Source organism: Lepisma saccharinum, chromosome 11 (genome assembly GCF_977018435.1).
Source record: "Lepisma saccharinum chromosome 11, izLepSacc3.1, whole genome shotgun sequence".
Lineage (NCBI taxonomy): Eukaryota > Metazoa > Arthropoda > Insecta > Zygentoma > Lepismatidae > Lepisma > Lepisma saccharinum.
In genome coordinates this window covers 61,293,279-61,316,009 of record NC_139239.1, presented here as the reverse complement: position 1 = coordinate 61,316,009, position 22,731 = coordinate 61,293,279, and the positions used below count along the sequence as shown (strand labels likewise).

Below are 22,731 nucleotides of genomic sequence, written 5' to 3'. Positions count from 1 at the left end.
CAACAAGCAATTTCATATTCTTTACTTGCATGTGTATAAATCATTTTGGTTGTACAAACTTTTATGTGACAGGTTTTTTTTGGTATTCCTAAACAAAATGATTTAGACATTTTTACTGATGTTTGGTTATTGCAAACAAATAAATCGCCAAACTGTCAACCTAACCTTTTGCGTTAGTCTAAGCAAATCTTTTTTTCTCTGTACCAACCGTAACCTGAATCCTTAAACCGTCTTGTAAAAAGTATTGGTTCGAATTTTAAATAAATTGTATAACTACTAGTATTGAGACTTCCTGATGTCATGTTTGATTGTTGTTATTTAGAGTCGCTTTTCTATCATTTTTGGTTAATGGCGACGATGAGGACGAATGACGATATGATGAAATTGATGTAGCACTCACAAAGAACATCCGTGCCCCGGTCGGATTCGAACCCCGGATCCCCTGGCGTTGTAGCGCACTATGCTAACCTCTCAGCCACCGAGTCGGCTCTGATGTCAGGTGACCTCGATGAGAGAATATTATTTTCCTTTCAACAAAAGTATTACATGTCTACTTGAGGACAGGTTAAGTAACTAAATACTGTACATGTGTATTGTAAATAAATTGTAAGAGATTTTACCAGTTTGTTCATTCTATGCTGGTGAAAATTAATGTCATATCCGCCTATGGTCTTTTTACTGCCAATTCCTGGCATTCTTAACCTCACGTCATGATTTGCTGAAAATTTTCATGGTAACCACACACTTGTATTTCTATATTTCAAAAACGGTCACAATTTCTGCAAGATTTGCATTCCCTTATATCTTAAGTTCTGCTTGTATAAAGCAAGTACCTAATAGTTCACTTCATTCTAAAGCTCTCACTTTACCTTTATGTTCCCAGTTATAATGCCATTTTTCATTATGCTATTTCCAGGTGTGCCAAGCACATTTCAAGACTGGGGACATTGAATGGGAGACTGTGAATGTGGATAACTTGACTAACTAACTCTCTAGCCTTCTTAAACCCGAAGGTTCATGGCTGCAGCAAGAAAGGCCTTCCATCTGTCCCTATCTTGAGCAAGATCTATATACTCTTTTCCATCCCTACCAATTTCCTTTAGGTCCATCTCAACGTTGTCCCTCCATCTTCGTCTTGGCCTTCCTACAGGTCTCTTACCATCAGGTTTCCCAACAAGAATCCTGTAAACTCCTCTTTTCTCTCCCATTCGTGCCACATGGCCTGCCCACCTAAGTCTTCTTGATTTAATTATTCTAATAATATCTGGACATGAATACAAATTATGTAGTTCTAAATTATTTAACCTTCTCCACTCACCTGTCTCCTCATCCCTTTTAGGTCCAAATATTTTCCAAAGGATCTTATTTTCAAATACTCTCAATTTATGTTCCTCTTTCAATGTAAGGGACCAAGTTTGGGGCTTGAAAATTTAGGTATTAAGATTATATGTGTTGTTTCAGATAACAACATGATATATAGGAAAGCTATGCCCATGTTTAATGTTGAACATAAACAGAACTTTGTGTATATTCACCCAAGTGATAAGAAGAGGCCTTTGTTTTCTCTTGTGGACACTGTGCACTTATTTAAGTGTATTAGAAACAACTGGATCAATCAGAAAAATGAAAATCTGAGTGTTGTTTACCCAGATTTTGAAAACCTGTGTGATATTCATGTTGCATCATTCGCAACTTTAAGAACACTCTTTAGTATGGAAAGTGATAATATCCTAAAATATGCTCATAATTTAGCATTAAAATCTCTGTGGCCAACTTCCCTATAAAGACAAAACGTGAAACTAGTTGCTCAAGTTTTTAACCATATGACAATTGAAGGTTTAAAGCAACAAGGGCCAAAACACAATTTGCCGAACTATGAAGACACTGCAGAGTTCTTTAACATTGTTTAAAACTGGTGGGAAGTAGTTAATGTCAAGTCTCCATGGAAAGGTGCGAGGTTAAGAAACATTTTACAGTATCCTCTGACAAACGAAGCCTCAGATGAGAGACTCTTGTACCTACATAAATTCCTTGATTGGTTGGAAAAGTGGGAAAGTTTGAACATCTAGTCAGGAAAAGTCCCTAGAGAAACGTCCAGTGCCCTGAAAATAACCACACATGGGCTAATTAAAATAACCAGATACAAGAGTTAGGAATGCAATACCTTTTGCCAGGAAAATTTCAATCAGTCACACTTGAAGCAAGATTTGGCCAATACCGACAGTTGGCTGGTGCGCAGTACAACGTATCTCTCCGTCAGATTTTTGAGACGGAACAAAGACTGCGTCTTGCCAGCAGAATGGAGTTGAAACTGAAGTCACTAAAATATGGTGACATCTTTGTAAATCAAATTGACGAGCATGGTACATCTGAATTGACCCTGGCAGTTACAGAATTGGCAGTTACAGAGTTTGAAAATTTGTGGTGCGGATATTGTGAAAGCGAAGAGAGATCTTCCTATTTTGATGTACCTAGCAGGCTATTGATCTTACATTGCAAGAAAAAAATTGACGTGTGATGACTGCAGCAACATTCTAGTTTTGGACAAGACTATGCAAGATCTTCCAAACGATTCATTGGATTTTATAAAAAAGTTTGGATAGAGGTGGATTGTTGTGTCCTTCAGAGGTGGTTGTGGATATTGTGCTGATCAATTATGTTGTTGTTAAAAAACTGATAAACCGTGAATATGAAGTGGAATTCTTGAAAGCAGTAAACCAGCGGGAAGTGGCATTCAGTCTCAGTCTTGTGAAGTTGAGAGAAGATGAAGATAAGTAAGTGGTGGGTGAGCTGCAATAATGGACACGAATGCGAAAAGGTTTTGAGAATAATTTTGTGGTCCTCAACAAATGCTTTGTTAAATAATTATTGTAAAAAAGTAAATAACTTTGTTGAAGGCCGACACAAAAGAAGGAAACTCTCCACACACTAAACTTCTTTGCTATTTGCCTTATTTAATTGTTGAAAAAATAATTGAGTGTTGGTACTACAAAGTGCTATCTGTCGTCGTCTTTTCATGAACGGAAAGACAATGAAATAATAATAATGATGATGAAAGTGCTAGCCATGCTTCTGTGAGTTTATTATTTGGTTAGGCAATTCGGCGAATTTCCACTGAACGTAACATGTAACATGCGGGGTTTAACTTATTCTATTTGTTTTTACTTTTTTATTTTACAAAAACTGTAACGAGTTTTATGTAAAACTTAAAAATATTACGGATAATATTTCACAAATACACGCATTTAAAAAATTTTAAAAAAAATTTTCCACCAGGAAGTTTGTAACGATTTTCAACATGAATTTGTGTGATATTAGGGATTTTTTTGTGGTGGCCAAAGTTGCTTCTTGAACGAATAATGTTGGTGTAAATATTTAATATTTTCTTCTATCTCTTCTAACTATATTTACGGTGAGGATAAGTAACTTCCTCTGAGCTTCCAGTCCTTCCAAAAGAGAAACAAACGAACTTAAATCATCTACGATAAAATATTGTCTTCCTTGTACAGTGTTAGATGATCGTCACCAGATGATGACGTCAGGACTGAGCGCTGCGGCCTGAGCCTCTAAGATGGTCTTGGTGTGATACGCTCGAATATATAGAATATCAAATATCATTTCAATGTGACAATAATCGTACAAATATATGTGTAAAATTCATGCAGGTAGTTTCAGCCCATAATCATCTATTCATTTACATATATTGCTATGTATTGGTAAGATAGACTAAATTACATTCTAACATGGAGATGATGACTTTGTTCACTTAGTTTCAATTTCACTGCGTGAAGCATATTTGAGAGCCCACTACCACAGACAAATTGCTGTTGTACGTGAACTACTGGACATCGAGCGTGTACCGATCGTTTGCCTGTTCGAGCGTTATTAGCTCGAGCAAAGAAACTAGTCCATTCCGTAAGCCATCTAACGTCATCCGCGCGAACTATTAGACGATCGAGCAAAAAAGCCTCTATGCAGTACTCTAGCACACACTACAGTGATAGTGTAATGAGGAAGGTGTTAACATAATCAAACGCTAACGAATCAGTACATACCTACAAATAGTACTTATACACCCATATATAGTAATGAAGCACAGTGGCGGATTAACACTTTCTGGTGTGTGTGAGGGGGCACTGGATAGTTTTCAATGATTTCGGTAGACCGCATCTGCAAAGAATTGTAATTTAATACTGATGATTTAAATCGAATTGACTTTACTGCTGGAGGAGCTTAAGCTGTTGCTGGTCTACCACATAACCACCCAAAAGTATAAACTAATGAGATAAAATTAAAGATGATAAGAAATCATATTGGTCGTTCGAATGGAAGCTGGTCAACAACGTGATAAAGCCATACCACTCCACGTAGTTGCTATTATGAAGTTGTGTTACCTTATATTTTGAGGTATACGGATACAACCAATAGATTCATTGGCAAGATAGCACCAGAACTAGCATATAGGGAATAACTAATTTTCAAAAGTAGCTTCCTCCTTGCATTCCTATGAATGTCAACGTCAGTGGCGTATACTGAAGATCTGTGCTGTCTCACTATGTCACGTGGTCCTAGGCTATGAATAGAAATAATTTACCAACTCCTAAGAAATCAGGTTGCCAACTCATAAGAAATCAAGTTGCCAACTCATAAGAAATCAGGTTGCCAACTCATAAAAAATCAGGTTGCCAACTCCAGAATCAGCATCATCATCTCACTGATATGAATAATATTATTTACAATTTCTGATGAGTTTTTCTCCTGCATTTTATTCTCTAGATTTGAGGCTTCGTAGATAGCCTCGCTAGTCTATAATATACGCTCCTGGTCAACGTAATTCAAATATCAAGACATAGTGAAAAGACATGCTCCCCTGAACAATTGAGAAGACGGTTCCCACTTTCATCTTTACGTCAAGATTTGACTATCTGTGCATTAAGTTGACAAAAACAATGGTAACTTTGATGCCTCGTAATCAAGGTTGGGTACCCGGTGGAGGCGCATTGCACGGTGGTTCAGATTTTATTTTAGACTGTAGGTCAACTTCAGATTAGCCTATCTGAGCGCAAAGTGAACTTAAATACAATTTAATACAATTTTAAGGGACACGAAAATGAAATCTTGCCTCTCTATGGGGCATGTCCATCCACACACAACACAACAAATTACGAAGCTTCTTAGAACAATTGACGGATTAGCAATCCTAGAGGTTGCTTACTATAAGCTAAAAATTCTAGCCCATACAGAATTTGAAAAAAATGTCAAAAATAGCCGAAGACTGGAAATTTGTCTCACTACATGCACACATACTAAGGGTCCCAGGTTCGAATCCCGGTCTGGGCATGGGTTTCTTTGTGAGTGTCCTTTCATCATATCATCACTCATTCTTAACTTTGCGAAGTAAATCAAACGAACTCAATTAATTATATACACATACATGGGGAGAAATATTCATTAGTAGCTATTTGAAATTTGCCAACCTTTCGTACAAGTTGCAGCCTATTACGTTCACAGGCTTAGTTTCCTCGAAGTAAAATCTTGAGTATACTACTGCTTGGAGATGTAGAAAATCGTCGTGAAATAATTAACAACATCACGCAATATTTTACACGTTTCATGCCTGAAGTTTAAATGTGACGTCGCATTTATCTTCCCTCATAAACTACATCCTGCATTACGACTGGTGACATTGAGGCAACAGCTACATGTTTGTTGAACTTGAAGCTAAGTCTTCTGTTAATGGTAAAAAAAGGTAAAGTGCTCCCCTGTGCATAGCACCACGCCATGAAGGCGTATAGGGAGTGTGGGGATAACGCCCCACACTTTCTTGATCCGGTCGTGAGTGGGGGTGATGTGATCAGCATCACGCCCCTGACCGCCTTTACCCCCCAGGGTTTCCCCCAGGTACCCATGTTATTCGACGCTGGGTGGGAGCCGGGGCCGCTTCCATCGTTAGAAAAGTTCCCGGATTTGAACCGGCCGGGGATCGAACCCGGGACCTTTAGCATGGTAGTCAGACGCGTTACCGACTGAGCCACCGCAGTTAATGGTTAATTGGTAATTCGTTAAAAAAAAAAAATCAACTATAATTATATCCACTATGTATACCGGCAACGAGTCCCTTTTCCAAATTAGGGGATTTTCCTCCCAAAAATATAATAATTGTTTTTTTAATGTATGAAAGATAAAATACAAGGTCCTCGCGTTACGTAACCTCTTTAAACAAAGGAGAAGGTAATTGCCATAACTAAGATTAAAGCAGATTCGTGCAGAAATGGGAAAGCTCCGGTTGAAGTCGTATCCAAAGTGGCTGTACACAACGTTCGTTTTAACAAGCCTTGTGTTCTCAAGCTGGCAACTCACCTGCCAGAAAATTCGAAGATCTTGCTTCATTTTTGGATTCTACATTACCAGCTCTCGTGTAAGTCTTGAGTGATTTTTCATTATTTTTCTTTAAATCGCATCTACACTGTAAAAATCTGACTACAGAATAATATCTTTAATTTCCGCTAGCCGTGAAAAACTAGCCGTACCGTTTTTAAAGTATTAAGAAACTAACCATCCCTTTTCAAAGTATTAAAAACCTTCCCATGCCATTTTTAGAGTATTTAAAACCATCCCATGCTATTTTTAAAGTATTTAAAACCTTCCCATGCCATTTTTAGAGTATTTAAAACCTTCCCATGCCATTTTTAAAGTATTTCAAAAAGTGGCCATGCCGTTTTTAAAGTATTTTAAAAACTGGCCATGCTGTTTTCAAATAAATAACCGCTATTGCATAGTTAATCTAATTTATGAAATTCTAGTGAATCATTTTTTACTAATATATTTTTGATCCGCTAAACTGATATTCATAAACATTACCTCGTTTTTTAAAAAGTGAGAGGCAGACAGTTAAATTTTCATATTTCAAATTTTATGGTAACTTCTTGCTGTATATGCAGCCAACAAAAATAACAAATGTCAGTTAATTACATTGTCAGGAACGATATACATACATATCATGTCATAATATTACATATTTTTAGGTATATTACATATTTCCGTTCAAAGTATATTATATTCAAAATATATTTCTTCAAAATATATTCATCTATTTTTTGTGTGACTCGCCTTAGTACTTGTAAAACCTCAAATAAGGTACTATCATTCATATTAGTAAAATGTAATATGGACCGTAACCAGTTAGTGGTCCTGCATATGGGCGACCCTTTTTACACCTAGATGTAGATTGTTGTTGTTCACATGTAGATTGACATCAGTGGTTAACGCCTCCCCCAGTGATTTATCCACACACCCCTAACACCACCCCAACATCCTCCAAAATTTTGACGAACAGCCCCCCCCCCCAAGCAGAAAAGTGTAGCACCCCCCGTAGGGTGGTGTAAATATGGATTTTTATATCAACAATAGAATGGCAATAATTGAACATTAACATAAAGGAACCATTTGTTGCCCTACAAGAAGTGTAGCCCAATGGACCTTTCGATCAACTAAAACCATTGTCAAGGAAGGAGGGTGGAATGTGCAGCATGGTAATTTCCTGGAAACACTAACTCCCTTCGGTCAGTTCTAGGGAAGGGACACTGCCATCTGGAAAATGTCAAACTGACCTCTCGCCCTTTTTACAGGGAGCACATACCGCACACAGTGTTGACAGTTCAGCGTTTGAATACCTAAATGAATATTTCTTAAATACTTACAGATTTGTAAATTCAACCCCTGAGTCAATGAAATTTACATTTTGTTGCATGTTCCTTTCGATTCTTTCATGTGAAAAATGTACGATAAAAGTAAGGGAAGAAATTGAAAGATGGAGGTTTAACTCCTTGTAGTGAATTCTCTTACTATGGTTAGCAACACTATTTTTCTGTAACTTGGGCGAGATGAATGAGTTTGGAGTGGTACAGAAGAGAACAGTCAAATGCCTTAGGCCTTAGGTCAGTCTCAGTGTAGCATCTCAGTTCGTGTGTTGTCGTTCTGCTTAGAGTAACAATGTCTGAAACTTTACTGCAAAACTGGCTGAAGAAGGTAGAGAAAATGAAACCAGACAGAAAGAAACCGAAAGTGGTAAGTAGAAAAGCAGGACACTATATGTAGGTATAATTTCTTCCAACGGATATTCATAAAGTACCAATATAAAATTTGCTGACTGAGTATTCGAGTATTCTGCAAGTATTTCATGAAGAACCTAAGTGATTCATTCGCGTCTATAGTTGGTGTATGTGGCCATTTCTGTGGCTCTAAGAGTTCTTACCTTTGTTAAAGAAATTATACATTAGAGAGTTGTGAAAGAGTTATTTAGCTTTCTTTTAAGGCAAAGGGGCACATGACTCCTAATCTCCTGTTCAGTATTTGAAAGATACACTCTCAATAGCGCTAAGCGTATTTTCCAAAGTTTTGTAAGAGTGTAAGACTTCAATATGAAATTCCTTGACCGATTTCGTTCAAAAGTAATACCAGGTATCTATGAAACGTGCATCCCAACTTCCCACTACATTTTAAAGTCTTCATGGCCATGCTCTAAATATATAGAGTTTCATTACTTTATTTCAGTTTGTGAATCATTGTTTAAACAGAGATTTGAAAACACCAGCAGAATTGGGAACTACTCGCTTCATAGAACTATTAAAATTATACATGCATATTTTCTAACTGAAGCTAGAACAGGAGGGGGCAGGGGGAATGTGCTGAGATAAAAAGGACGCTGAACGAGCAAAACAATATGGTAAAGATTAAACATCGTGAGATACTGTCGCTATGCTTAATTAATAATATGCATAATCAGTTTGCAAAGAAATAGTTCTAAAAATTTTCTTGCTAGCTTCGCTCGCAGTCTGAGGATTTATTTAAGAGTTATAATATATCTGTACTTATTACTACTACTTCAGACAGGCAAGCGCGCACTCATCCATGCATTCATATTTCATCCATGAAATGGACCCCCCCCCCCCCAAAGATGAACTCCGAGTTACACCCAAGACAAGAAATATTGCGCAAATGTTTCCAATTTCTTAAGAATTGCATGAAATGATTACTGGTAATAATATGTTTATTTTGTGTTTTTTATTGTCATATCTTGTGTTTTATCTAACGATTGATTAAATCAAGTACTGAACATTTTCGGAAAGCAATATTCGAAACGTTAGACTGAAATGTTAACATTATCACAAAAATCTATTTGACATATTTTTTCTTCTGAAATGTTACGTGTAGGGAAAGGGAGGGGGGTTAATCTCTGGTAACATCTATGAACAAATTGAATTAGGAAGAACATTTTTAAAAGGTCCAAAATGTGCACTTAACATGCCCAAACTTACACTCCCCCCGAAAGTTTTCAACACCCCGCCAAGGGAAAAACCTTGGATAAACCCCTGGCCTTCCCGATGGCGTAGTGGTAACGTCGTCGCCTTCTAATCAAGGGGTTCAGGGTTCGATACCTGGTGGAGGAACATAGTGGTTCGGATTCCACTTTAACTGTAGGCCCAGTCCCGATTAGTCTTCTGTGCGGACTTAAATACAAAAAGAAAAAATTCAGCTGTTAAGTACACATCCTCTCTACATGAAATGGAGCAAATTCAAGCCAAGTCCAGGACTGGTTGCAACATACATTCTTCAGGCATTTACAGCTGGATTCGCTTGGTTGCGGCGATTCTGTGAGTCGTTTGTGTTCAGAGACCGACGAAGTGAAAGATTTGATCCGACACACTCGGAAAATGCGACGTAGACTATAATGACACAAGGACATCATTATTGGGCTGAGTGAAAAGCAACCTGTATTGTCTGCAGTGGTCTATCAGATAGTCTTATGCTCTGGTTTATTTTGCTACGCTCTTCTGTCACTTTTGGCTAATTACAAAGATAAGAATGAGTGCTGATATGATTAAATTAATGAAGGGACACTCATACCTCCCATTCCCAGGCCGCGAATCGAACCCTATTCTACTGGCGTCGTAACGTGCTCTGCTAACCATTACTCCACGGAGGTAGGCAGATAGTCTTGTGAGACTGTTTCTTTTGACATGGATGGTACCGATGTTCATCCATCTCCTACAGGGAGATGTAACTTTGTATTTTGGAGGGTATAAGTATTAATTTAGAGCCAATATGACCATAGACTGGACCCGTGTGAAAAAATTTAGAGTGGTTTTGATGGATTTGGGGTGTTAGATGGATGTTGAGGAATTTGGTTGGGGGGGGGGATAAATCATCACTGGCCTCGTCTCGAATTTCGAGACAACCCAAAGCTCGACCTTGAACTTTCAGAAACTAAAGAGAATGTATCGTATCATATCGCGTTCTGTTCCACGAAACAAGTGCAGTACATTATTATTTTAAATTTTTGGTAGTCACAAAAATTAATTTTCTGTACAAAAATAGACATTATGTTCAATACGTTGTACGTAATAAATACAAAGAAAAAATATAGCTATTGTTTGTAACCTTAAGTGATTAAATACAAATCTGCATATTTTCGATCGTTACTATACCAGCTACGCTACTGAAATGCTTAACTATACGACTTAATTCAGATAATACTGCTAATGGAACTACAGATATGTTATTTATTTAATGTGGTAACATACACATTCGCTTAAATTAGTCAATCGTACTGCTCGTTCCTATATCGCCTGTCAAGATAAAAACCTAGCCAATACTAAAATATTATGATATAGCCTAAATAAGGCTCATTGATCAGCTTGCTCAAGGATCAATAAAATATTAACTGTCGGCCTGATTTGTATAGCTGTTATGTAGTTAAAGGAGCGCCATCTTGTTTCTTCTTTGCAGACTCTTATCCACTTTCACTCTGCAGGGTGAATATGGAAAATGAAAAGAAAAAAAGTTTCCTTTTATCAGAATAACAATTTCCTTGTTTTTATGACAGCGACAGGAGATAGAGATACGGGAACATTTCTTGGAGGTATCAATACCGTGCAAAAGTGCGTATCTTTTTTACTTAAAAAAGACTACTTTTATCTAGAATTTCTTGTTAACTGGGAGCGGACTGGTCGAGAAAATAGAACGTCGTCACCCTACCTCATTTTGACTTTGGCAGTGCTTTCTGATAAAAAAAAATATTCCGCTAAACTTTATTCTAATGTTCACCGCGTTGATATTCTTGCTTGACATAAGCTTGTGACTTTCTTTAAGCAAACTTCAACGATAAATTTCTGATAACTTTGTCGGAACGTTCTGTTACGTGCCAGAATGAGCGAAGCCAATGATAAACATATGGGGAAACAGTTGGTGAAAACGACGAAAGATGGCAGCACAAGTGGAAAACGGAAAGTAAATTTTTAATGAATTAAGAGGAAGTAAAAAGTGATTAAAGCCAAATAAAATAAATAAAAGGGAATGAGTAGTGATTAAATAGTTGTAAATGCAGAATAAAAAACATAAAGGAATAAAGGAAGCCCAACGATCGACATAATCCTCATACGTTGTATATATACATAGAGGATTATAGAAGTTAAGCAGCTGCTTCAAATCTGTGTCTTTTCCGTCTGGCGAGAAGGGAACTTCTTGCTAGAGTTTTGGATTGTTCCCTTGGTGGTGCTATATCCATATTTGTCGCCCCAAAGCACTACGGTTGCGCTGTTGTACATTTGTCGCACTGGGCCAATGGTAGCGCTGGTATAACCGCGATCCTTGGTTGTCCTTTTGGTCGTTACCCTGGTACCGCTATATCCATATTTGTCGCCCCAAACTACATCGAGTAACAGTAGAAACGACAAGGAGGAATAAAAAGGTTATCATTCCATAAAAAAAGAAGAGGAAAGAAGATGATCTTTCAATGAAAAAGGAAAAAAGAAGATAGTTCCATAGAAGAAGAAGCTAATCTTTCCATAGAAGAAGAAGATGATCTTTCAATAAAAAAGGAAAGAAGAAGATAATCCTTCCACAAAAGAAGAAGATGACCTTTCCATAAAAGAAGGAGGAAGAAAATTTTGTACTAAGAATTCATACATATAATCTTTGTATCGTAGAAGTTTCATAATATATATTTCCTTTATTTATATCAATTGGTATATATCACTGCTGTTTGATTCGCATTCCAAGAAAAGAACCCATAACCATAGAGATTAGCCGTGGTATACAGAGTGACACCAAAAGACAGCGGGCATATTTAAGTGGTGCTCCTAACGTGTGGCATACACGAACAGAGGTAGCAGTTCTTAATTTATAACAAGAGAACTGTTACTTGCCTGGGTTAAACACATATACTTTAAGTCCTCTTTTGAAAATGAAAATAAGCTGATAATGACCAGGACAGTTCCGGTGAACATGGAGTGTGAATGACACCAATAAACACAACGGAAAATAGTTTGTCGACAACAAAAATGTTATCTTGTCGAGGTAGTAATTTAAGTACAAAATGAAAATAATTTGTGTTTAATCTGAAGGATGTTGACAAGTAGGTTACAAAATCAGCCATTTTGCCTCAAAGGAACCGACGTTTAATGTTAAATTCCTTGTGTAATTGGTTATTAACGGTTTACTAACATGAATGTATTGCATTTGTTTTCTCTGGCCTATCGTTAAGGTACAACTACAAGTAAATTTTACTTATCGGTGCCGACACAACATGAGCGTGTCTCATTCTCTGTCTCAAGTTGAAAATGCTTGTTTCCTTGTTCTCTCTTCTTATATGGCTTTCTTGTGGGATCGTTTGAAGCTATTAATAAGGCGAAAACATTGTCCTTCTACAGGCACTTGCTGGCAACATTACAATGCCCTTACACATCACATACCGCTGCTGCAACCGTTCAGACCATCGTTGACTTACGAATGTAGTGAGGATGAGAGGAGAGAGAGAGAGGGGTGATAAAGAGAGAAAGAGAAAGTGACGTAGAGAGAGAGAGAGAGATAAAGAAATAAAAGTAAATAAAAAAGAGAAAGAGAGGAAGACAGAGAGAAAGAGAGAGGGTGAGCTAAAGAAAAAAAAGAAGAATCATATAAGAAGCACAATCGTGGTATTGCTCAGGTTATTCAAAATAATAGCCCCATTCCTATCCGACCACAGAACAAAGTCAACATGGGAAAAAAGTAAGATATTCCGTTACAAGAATTCTGGCTTTATATAGGACATGCCTCTTATTTTCAACCGTAGGAAGTATCTCCATCATTCGGGAGTTTTTTTTAAATCTCTGATGTAGATTCTAGCATTATTACTTTTTATTTCTTACAGGATGCAGACGTTCCTGTTACTACTACTGGTGGTGTTAGCCAACAGCGACGTGAACGGTCAATCGTTGTTCAACCGCCTTAGAAATGCGATAGTCCGCAGCCACAGCTTCCCTCAGATGTTTGCCGACGTCTTCCTAGAGGTTCTTGGAAAAACCGGAGACAGGGCAGATTCCATGAGGGTAGGTAGAGTTGAATTATATTCGTAACGTCCCTGCTCATCTTGCGTGCACATTCGAAGCGAGTCGCTCGTCTCACGTTGCAGAGAAAGCCCCTCCCACAAAACGCTACTCGCATGCGCAGAAGGCCGAAATATTTTCAGGTGCACTCTGCTTCGATAGACTCTTAAGATTCTTTCTTTCTCTTTCTACTTTTCCCTCAATCCTATGTTTCACTCTATATCACTTTCTCTGTCTGTTTCCCTTTTTCGCCTTCTTTTTCTCTATATCGTTCTATCAACCTTCCTCTCTACTTGTTATTTACTTTCTCTATTTCTATCCTCCTTCAATTCTGTGTCTTCTTCTTTCATATTTTGTCTCTCTATTTATCTCTCTCTCTTTCTCTATCCTATACTTCCTTTGCCGACCTCCGTAGTGGGGTGGTTAGCACAGCGCGCTACGACGAGAGGGGTGCCGGGTTCGAACCCCGGCCTGATCATGGTTATTCTTTGTGAGTGTCCCTTCATCAATTTCACTATATCATCACTCATCTCATCTTCGCGATTAGCCAAAAGTGGCAGTCGATCTTACTTTCTCAATTTTCTTTCTCTTTCCTCCTTCAGCTCCACGTCTCTTCCTATCTTTCGCTATTTCTCTATCCGCTTCTATCTTTCTATTTCTTCCTTGGTTTTCTATTTCTTTTCTATTTCTTCATTCGTTCCTGTCTGCTATTCTTCTTCAGTCTCTCTCCTTTTTTTCTGTCTTTTTCTCCTATTGATCTTCTTTCTCTTTCTCGTTCTTCATTTTTATCTTCTTTTTCTTCCTTATTTTCTATATTTCCTTTCTCTTTCCACTTCTGTTTCTATCTTTTTCATTCTTCCTGCATCTCTCTCTCTCTTTTTCTCTTCCTTCATCTCTCTTTCTCTACCACTTTTTCATTATTTTTGTCTCATTCTTTCTCTCTTTTTATCCCTGTAGCCAATATACTGTCAATGGTGTACCCAGGATTTTTTAATTGTTTTATTTTATTTTTCCACCCATAAGGCCCATATTATGACTTTTGACTTTTTGTTATGACAATTGGAGCGATGGGAGGCAAAACCCCACCACAAACATTTATGTTTGTACGTTGTGCCAGTCGCCTTGCTGCTTGCAAGAATCTTCAGATAGTACCCAGATTTCCCGTCAGATGTCAGAGCTTGCCCTAAGTGCCTGAATGTGAGGCGACGTTTGGTTTCGAGTACAATCGAGGAACTAGCTCAATATTTGATATAGTTGACGACCACTTAAGGCTCCCTTTAGACGAAAACATTTTCCTTAGCATTCATGACCAAAATGGTACCGTCTAAAGTGAATTTCTCAAGGATAGATAAGCCTGATTCATACTATTTTAAAATTTCTCTCGTATTTCTCTTACTTCTTGTGGCCGTATATGTGTACATATTTTTTTGAAAAATGTCAGTAGTTTGTATTTATTTCTCTTTGTTATTTTCAGAATTTCCCCATCGCCAGATCTTTCGACAGGTTCTTCCCTTGCAACACCCTGAGCTCACGGTCTCCAAACCCTCCCTCCAGCGTTCACCAGCTGAAGCCTGGCGACATCGACATAGTGGCCGCCATGGGGGACAGCCTCGTTGCTGGCAATGGTATCATCTCCACAAATGTTCTGCACACGTTTGTGGAAAACAGAGGGATCTCTTTCGCGATTGGTAAAGCAATTCTCTAACCTTCTCTCTTTCTCCCTCTTAAATGTTGACATGTAGCAGACTAACGAGGCTCTGGCGTCTGAACCTACGGCCAGTATAATCTTCGTAGGACTGTGTGTGTGTTGTCCTGTGTTTTGTCCTTGTTTGTGCTGAGTGCCCCTTTACAGCCTCAGCTTTTAACCCGCCACAATATTTTAGAATTTTTAGTGATACGACATTGCATTGATTGATTGATTTGGTGTTTTAAGCCCACTTTATGCACGGTAAGACTAATCGGGACTGGACTAGAGTTTAAAGTGGGATCCGAACCACTATGTGCCTTCTACCGGGTATCGAACCCGGGGCCCCTTGAGATACAACATTACAGTTAGTTTAGTTCTGGTAAGGGGACCCCGTATAGCGTGACGGGTGCAAAATAGCCTAAGTGCTGACGCACCCAAAATTTTATATTCAAATCAATGTAATTTATGGAAAATTTCATAGAAAATTAAATATTGCCTATTTTTTCTGTCGTGAAATTAGTAAACAATGTATGCGACAAGAAATGTTTTAAAATTAATTAGAATAATCTAACTTTGTAGGAGTTTGACGAAGATATCTAAAACGTAAAAGAAAAGAAAAGAAGCGAGTAAGGAATCATGAAGTTACTACAGTCGTAACAAAAAGAGAAAGACTGTGGCCAACTCCCGAACTAAAGTGGACAGTCATTTGTTTGCTCCTCTCAGTCACAGCAGACGAAAGTGTTTCCTACGCTTGAGCCCGAGTGTCATATTTATAATTTTCCTTTGGCAAGAACTTCAACATCGTATACTGTACTGTATTCTACTTTATGATTGTACAAACACTTGTCACTGATTAAAGGTGACGAGGATAGGATGTGTTTTGAACGCCACACATTTTGGCAACTCCTGGGCTGCGGACTAACGAGGCTCTGGCGACCGGCCCCATGGCCAGTATAATTCTGTGTCGTCCTGCGTTTTGTCCTTATTCGTGCTGAGTGCCCTTTTTAGCCTCAGCTTTTAATCAAGGTAAGGAAATTTTAGTTTTCAGACACGCTTTTTTTTGTTACGATAAGGAGCTGGACCCCGTATAGCGTGACGGGTGCAAAATAGCCTCAGTGCTGACGCACCCACACATTTTAGTTCAAATTCAAATTTTAAAAAAATTGGCAACGCAGGGGCTGGATTTCATGGCAAGCAGCTGATTGCATCGCCCACGCTCTCTTCGCTCGCTTAGGGTTGAAAATTTAACGACAGCGCCAGAGGGGGTTTTCTTTTCTTGATAGAGTACTGACAATGAAATAATCCTCAAAATTTATGACAGTATGTATCTGTTGTTTAAAAAGAGGTAAATGCTCGAATCATTTTCCTTCAATGTACAAGGGTGAAATAGATATGTCTCTTCCAGGCGGTCAGGGGTCTTGGTCGAGACACCACACCCTCCCGAACATTCTGAAGGAGTTCAACCCTGATTTGATTGGCTATTCCTTGAGCGACTCCACTTTCTACAATCGCAAGTCCCAGTTCAGCGTTGCTTTCGGCGGAGCTGGAATCGACGACCTTCTGCCGGAAGCCCAGGCTTTGGTGGAAAGACTGCATAACGACCCGGACGTAAACATGCAGTATCATTGGAAGGTGAGACATGAACATGCATATTTACTAATTGTGCACATGCACATTTCTTTCAACTAACGTCCTAACTACGTTATCATTTTGTGACAAGATTTTGTCGCTTAATGTTGGTGTTGATGTTTTAAGCAGGGCTGTTAACGGTTCAGGAATTTTAAATAAATTCAATTCGGGTCCTGGACTGCAAGCGTAAATGGGTATAGATCGTAAAGAACATTTCTACTTTTAAAATATTTCAATTCTGTTCAGGAACCTTTCTTCCGGATCAATTTAAATACGGTTCAAGTTCCGTATTGAAAAGAAACAAAATTCAACTTGGACCGAATTTTTATTGCGCGATAGAAATGTTACGGTCCTGTTGCGGAATCCAATAAAACGCATTAAAATTTATGTGTTCCTGGACCTTTAAGAACCCTGCTTTTAAGTCCACTTTATGCACAGTAAGGCTAATCGGAACTGAACGTACAGTTTAAAGTGAGATCCGAACCACTATGTGCCTCCACTGGTTATCGAACTAGCGTACTTTCGACGCGGCCTTTGACCACGTCTTATACGCTCGCATGCGTGACCTTCGGCCAGATTGTGGGCGCAATCATGTTACAGATGGGGTTCCTCAATGATCTTAATTACTTTGAAAATGTCTGCATGTTGCATTGGACGATGAGGAACAAGTGTATAAGTTCTCTAATTTGAAAAGTTTAGAAAGTAACTTTATGTGTGTATGGGCTCTAATAAGGTATAAATATTCAAACTATTATTGTCTATTTTCTTAATAATTAACTGGGTAAGTAATAACCGTTTCAAGATAATTAGTTGGATGTTTTGCATAAACGATTTCAATAGCGATTAAATTGAAAATGCAATATTTACGTCTTTTATTTTCACATTTTTGAACGTAATTGGATAATAACTGTTTTCCGTCATTCCCCTCAAATCCCTAACTCTCCTCTGTAATAAATTCTGATGCTCGTATTTTGAAATTCCAAAAGTCTAGCATAATTCCCTTACAGTAGTTTCCGAGGTGAAAATAAACTTTCTTTAAGTTCCCTAGCAACGTCCGTTTCCATGGACAACAAGAAGCACGGCAAGCTCTGAAGAATTGTTTGTTATTATGCCTCTAAACGTTTATTTTCGCAATGAGTATAACAATATATACGTAATTGTATCTGGACTGAATCTTCTTCTTATGTAGATGTCACCCTTGTTTGAGGCACCTTCTCAAAAGCTGGAGTTCATTCATCTGTGTGTGATCTGTGAGAAATATAATGTAGCTTGACAATTAAGAATTCAAGGAATCAATGTGAGCAAAAAAGAAGAGCCATGGAAACGGTTGCTAAGGACGTGAAAAAAGGGCATTTTTACCCTTAAAAAAGGGCCAATTAAAGGATTTCTTAATTTTCTCGGCCTTTTGATGCGATTTCTGGGGGGGGGGTCGTAATCGGTCATTTTTCGCCTCTGGGGCTTCCTTCATGGTGAACATTTATGTCAGAGAGCCAGTGAGTGTTGGGATTGGGGCTTTATATATATTGTATAACCGCTGGTATTATTAGACACAAATTCCTATAACTAAAATAGTCGAAGTTTTTCAAGTGCACTTTATGCTCAGGTAGGGGGTAAATGCACATTATTCAAATAATAATACAGTAAAGTCGTGATAATTCGAGGCGGATGGAGCCGAGACAACCTTGCTTTATAAAAAGCTCGAACTGTACGGAAGAACCTAAGGAAAATCCGAAGAAGCGAAATAAAAAACAACAACAATATAACAAACTATAGTGATAGGCAGGGGTGGCTTAAGGGCCGCTGAGGTAGAGAACTGGCAAAAGACTATCGACTTTCACGAATTTTTAAAGGATTTATCTTGACTGAAGTGAATCCAGCTGGTTACTATTTAAAACTTATATTATTCCTGAAGAAACATTTAACAGTGTTTTTCAACATTTGGACATTGCTCTGAGAATTTTTGTATTTTTCCATCAAATGCCAGTGGAGAGCTGTCGTTCAGTGTTTTAAAAATAATTAAAACTGCTCTCAGAAATTCAGTGTCGGATTGGTGTGTATATACCTAATACAAATAATGTAGGCGTAAATTGATATTTTAGAAATAAAGGATATTTTTTAAACTAGTACGGGCGCACAACTGTACGTAGCTGGGTGGCGCAGAGCGTGTTAGTAACGCTACTGCAACTTATTCTATGAACTAATTGTAAACTTTCAACTGCAGCTCGTCACTGTCTTCATCGGGGGCAACGACGTGTGCATCAACATCTGTTACCGGGGTGACTGGAGGGAAGCAGTCGAGGACCACAAGAAGAAGCTGATGGAAACGCTCGACTACCTACAAGAAAAGCTACCAAGAACTCTCATCAATCTGATTCTCTTACCTGGTAGGCCTGTGAATATTTTTCATTATTAGGAAACATAGGGTACCTAATGATCGACCGCATGATTGGAGCACTAAATGAAAACATATATATCAGTGGAAACCATTAATATGTATCGGGTGGCTGCATACAGGATAGAAAAAGCCGTTTTTCTAGGACTCATAGCGAGAAGTGGTTCTCAATCTTCGTGAGCCTGCAGGCTGGTAAATTAGTTTTTTTTTAAAGTCGATGCCCTGATAAATATTTTCACTCCTAAAGAGCTTTTTATTTTTTTAACTTTATAAGTTAATTAATATGTACCCTTAAAATTTAATATTAATAAATTATCACGTAATCATAGGGACTATTAGTTCGATTATCTCTAGGCTTGTTGTCAAATTAAAAATTTGGTTTAAATTTGTGGACAACGACGGGATCTAATACACTATCTACCAAAAAGTAATTGGGCACCTATGATGGTGGTTAATTTTAGTATCTAATTTGAATCATTTAGTATCATTTAGTGGGACCACTGGTGGTTGTTCTTGGCACAATGAACTCACAGGCATACTGTACAATACTAGACAATGAAATGCTCCCAACCTTGTGGCGTTTTTACGGAATGGACCCCTGTTACTTCCAGGATGATAATGTTAGGTGGCATGTTTCGGAGGCTACTATGCAGTGGTATGCCGACAACAATGTTCACCGATTGGTCTGGCTTGCACGGAGTCCTCATTTCAATCCCATAGAACACCTTTGGGAGGCATTAGACTGGCGGGTGAGGTCTCGGGAGATGCGGCCAATTTTTGTCCAACTGAGTGAGATCTTGCAAGAGGAATGGCGACATATTCCAATGGACGTCCTCCACAAACTAGTCGAGAGCATGCGTGACAGAGTGGCTGCTGTTACAGCAGCAAGAGGTGTCTCCACGAGGTTCTAACAGGGTTCGCACCACCAGACAACCATTTGTACACGTGCCCAATTACTTTTTGGTAGATAGTGTAGAATCTGTTAGTTTTCTCTGGCCAGTATCGTATCAATCTCCTCTAAATAGAGAATTATATCGAACCAGAATTCATATTCTCAATCACCGGCCGTTGCTCTCTCAGGCATTCAAAGAATATCACGTCAGTACTTAACAAATCTTCCTTGTTAATTGGAGTTGAGATGCTGGTATTGGAGGGCAGTAACCACGGGATCGGAATGAGCAATAAGTTAGAGAGCAACGGGTGGTGTGGGGTCTTTTCTCTTGGGTCTTGGAACGAGAAGCAACTGGGGAGATTGAGCGATCGAGGACGAATTGATTCCGAGAGCTGTCAGCAAGGAACTTCATCAGTGATAGACAGGTATTATCCCGTTCCAACCATGTTGATCTAGACTTGTAGGTATAAAATCCAAGTGATTGTGTTTTGTCATTTCCAAGTGTGCAGTTAGTATCTCTTGCTTATTACCATCAAGCGTACCAAGACTGGGGAGTGCTCAAATAATGAGGATGAATGATTAAGCGAGTTACATCACCCACCAGAATGGTTATGGTTCTTGGTTCGATCCCACGTTCATGCCAGAACGATACAGTATTATTAAATGTATTTGGTAAGCGCTGATTTTCATTGCCATGTCCCATTTCGAACACCGAAGAATTTCAATTAATCAGGATATTTCCACTGCAATATATTTGTTAATACATATTTCTGCACAAACTAAATTGTCCTTGGTGCATGTCCGTCAACCTCGAAATGTCGAGGCTGGAAGCAAGAGAAAGGTTGATTGATTGATTGATTTGCTTTGTTTTACTTCGCTTCTTGTGCCAATTGTGGCTAATGCAAAGATGGGGATGAGTGATGACATGTAGAAATTGATGAATGGACACTCACAAACATCCATGCCCAGGTCAGGATTCGAACCCAGGACCTCTGGCATTGTAGCACGCAAGAGAAAGTATTTCCAGTATTTCCTTATCACCCCTGGCGAAAAAGGATTTCATCGTAACGCTTGTGAACCTCGAAGGAAATGTATTTTTTTCAGGCAGTTGCCAGCTAGGGCTGCAAGTCTAAATCTTCAGGAGAACCTCTCCCGGTCAGGATCCGTTACCGGGCTGCGACCCGGCGGTTGACAAACACTGCCCCAATAAGCATACTTACTAATAAAACATCTTAGTCTTGATGTCATTCTTTGACTCTTTATACATCTCTTGGTTACTTTATTAATTTGATTCGAACAAGTGTTAACTTATTCAAGGCAGGTGGATTTATATTGTACATTTAATAACGTGTCACGCTTTTGCATCAAATGCTTTATTTTCCTTCGCAGATATGCTTTTCCTGCGCAACATTACTCACAAGCCGATTATTTGCCGGTTGATGCATGTCATTTACTGCGCATGCGTCACAGGAGCTCGAGCTGACCACCGATTGGACGAGATTCAGGAGGTCATAATGGGAATCCAAAAGGCCGAAATGGAGTTGGTAAGTGGTGTCATTTAGCATCAATACTTACACACAAACATACATACACCCTGTGTGGAGAACGTACTTATATGCAATTTCATACTCTGTATATTTTAATCTTAGTGATGAAAAACTTCCAAAATTTATCTTCGGAAGAGCGTAGAATCCAATTTGAGTGGGAAAGGTTCTGGAAATATTCGTATTATTTATATATATATATATATATATATATATATATATATATATATATATATGTGTGTGTGTGTGGGGGGGGGGGTGTAACAAGATATTTCTGGCAGTTAAAAATGTACTAATTCTCCTAACGTTTGTAACTATGGTTCTTTATGAGCATGCAATGATAATTTGGACATTATCCAATGTTTAGTCATGGACATAACCACACTTTTCTTTCAGGGGGGACAAACAAACCATTCTTTTTGGGGGGGAACACTTCTTCCAGAGAGAGTAACGCTTTATTTTCAATTATTTGAAAAGGAAATACAGTAGAGCGTCGATTATCCGAAGTAATTGGGGGACATGGGTGTTCGGAAAACTGGTTTGTTCGGATAATCGAACTGTACATGTTTATTTGCCAAAAAGAAGTACTGTACAGTAAATTTATTCATAAAAACAGGCATATCTTTAAGTATGTATTACAAAGTAACGTACAAAGGCAACTTTAGTAGGAATATATAGTATGTGGTACAGTTTATTAAACAAAAATATGTACATATTACATACGCATTTTGCATGAACAATACACACAGTACACAAAATTAACGTTTAAAAAAATCCTTTATTTTGGTCTGTCTAAGCAAGCCTACACGCTTACGAGCAGCTAAGTCACGTATTTTTTTCATTACAGATATCTGAAAGTGAGCGAGTACACAGTTCGGTTAAGCGGTCATTCGGTTGACCGACGTTCGGATAATCGACGCTCTACTGTAGCATTTATTTTTACCATCCACAAAGAACGACAATGAACAGGATGAAACTTTTCACGACTTGTTCACCATGGGGTAAATACCCTCCTCAACCTCCGCTAGATACGCCCATGTGTTTGGTGCTAGTACTATTTATACCTATCCTAATACTATTTTTTTTAGAGCAACTCATATTTTTTTTACTTTTAATTCGTTTTATGTAGACTTTTGTTCATGTGGAGGTTTATCGAAAACTCACCTGGTCGATATCTGAGAGAATCTCTCCATCAGAAACACAGGTAGACCGAAATGAATTTA

At 38.4% G+C, this 22,731-nt stretch overlaps 1 protein-coding gene across 1 annotated transcript in view; it reads left to right on the top strand.

The window, feature by feature from the left end:
- The first annotated feature begins 6,276 nt into the window (after positions 1 to 6,276).
- The window catches only part of LOC145995271 (phospholipase B1, membrane-associated-like), a 30,944-nt gene continuing 14,489 nt past the window's right edge, over positions 6,277 to 22,731 (top strand). Inside the window, exons 1-6 of the mRNA XM_083131857.1 lie at positions 6,277 to 6,418; positions 13,190 to 13,367; positions 14,839 to 15,052; positions 16,457 to 16,683; positions 18,902 to 19,064; positions 21,354 to 21,508. Coding sequence (XP_082987983.1) covers positions 13,191 to 13,367; positions 14,839 to 15,052; positions 16,457 to 16,683; positions 18,902 to 19,064; positions 21,354 to 21,508 — 936 coding nt within the window. The 5' untranslated portion in view covers positions 6,277 to 6,418; position 13,190. The remainder of the gene's footprint in view (positions 6,419 to 13,189; positions 13,368 to 14,838; positions 15,053 to 16,456; positions 16,684 to 18,901; positions 19,065 to 21,353; positions 21,509 to 22,731) is intronic.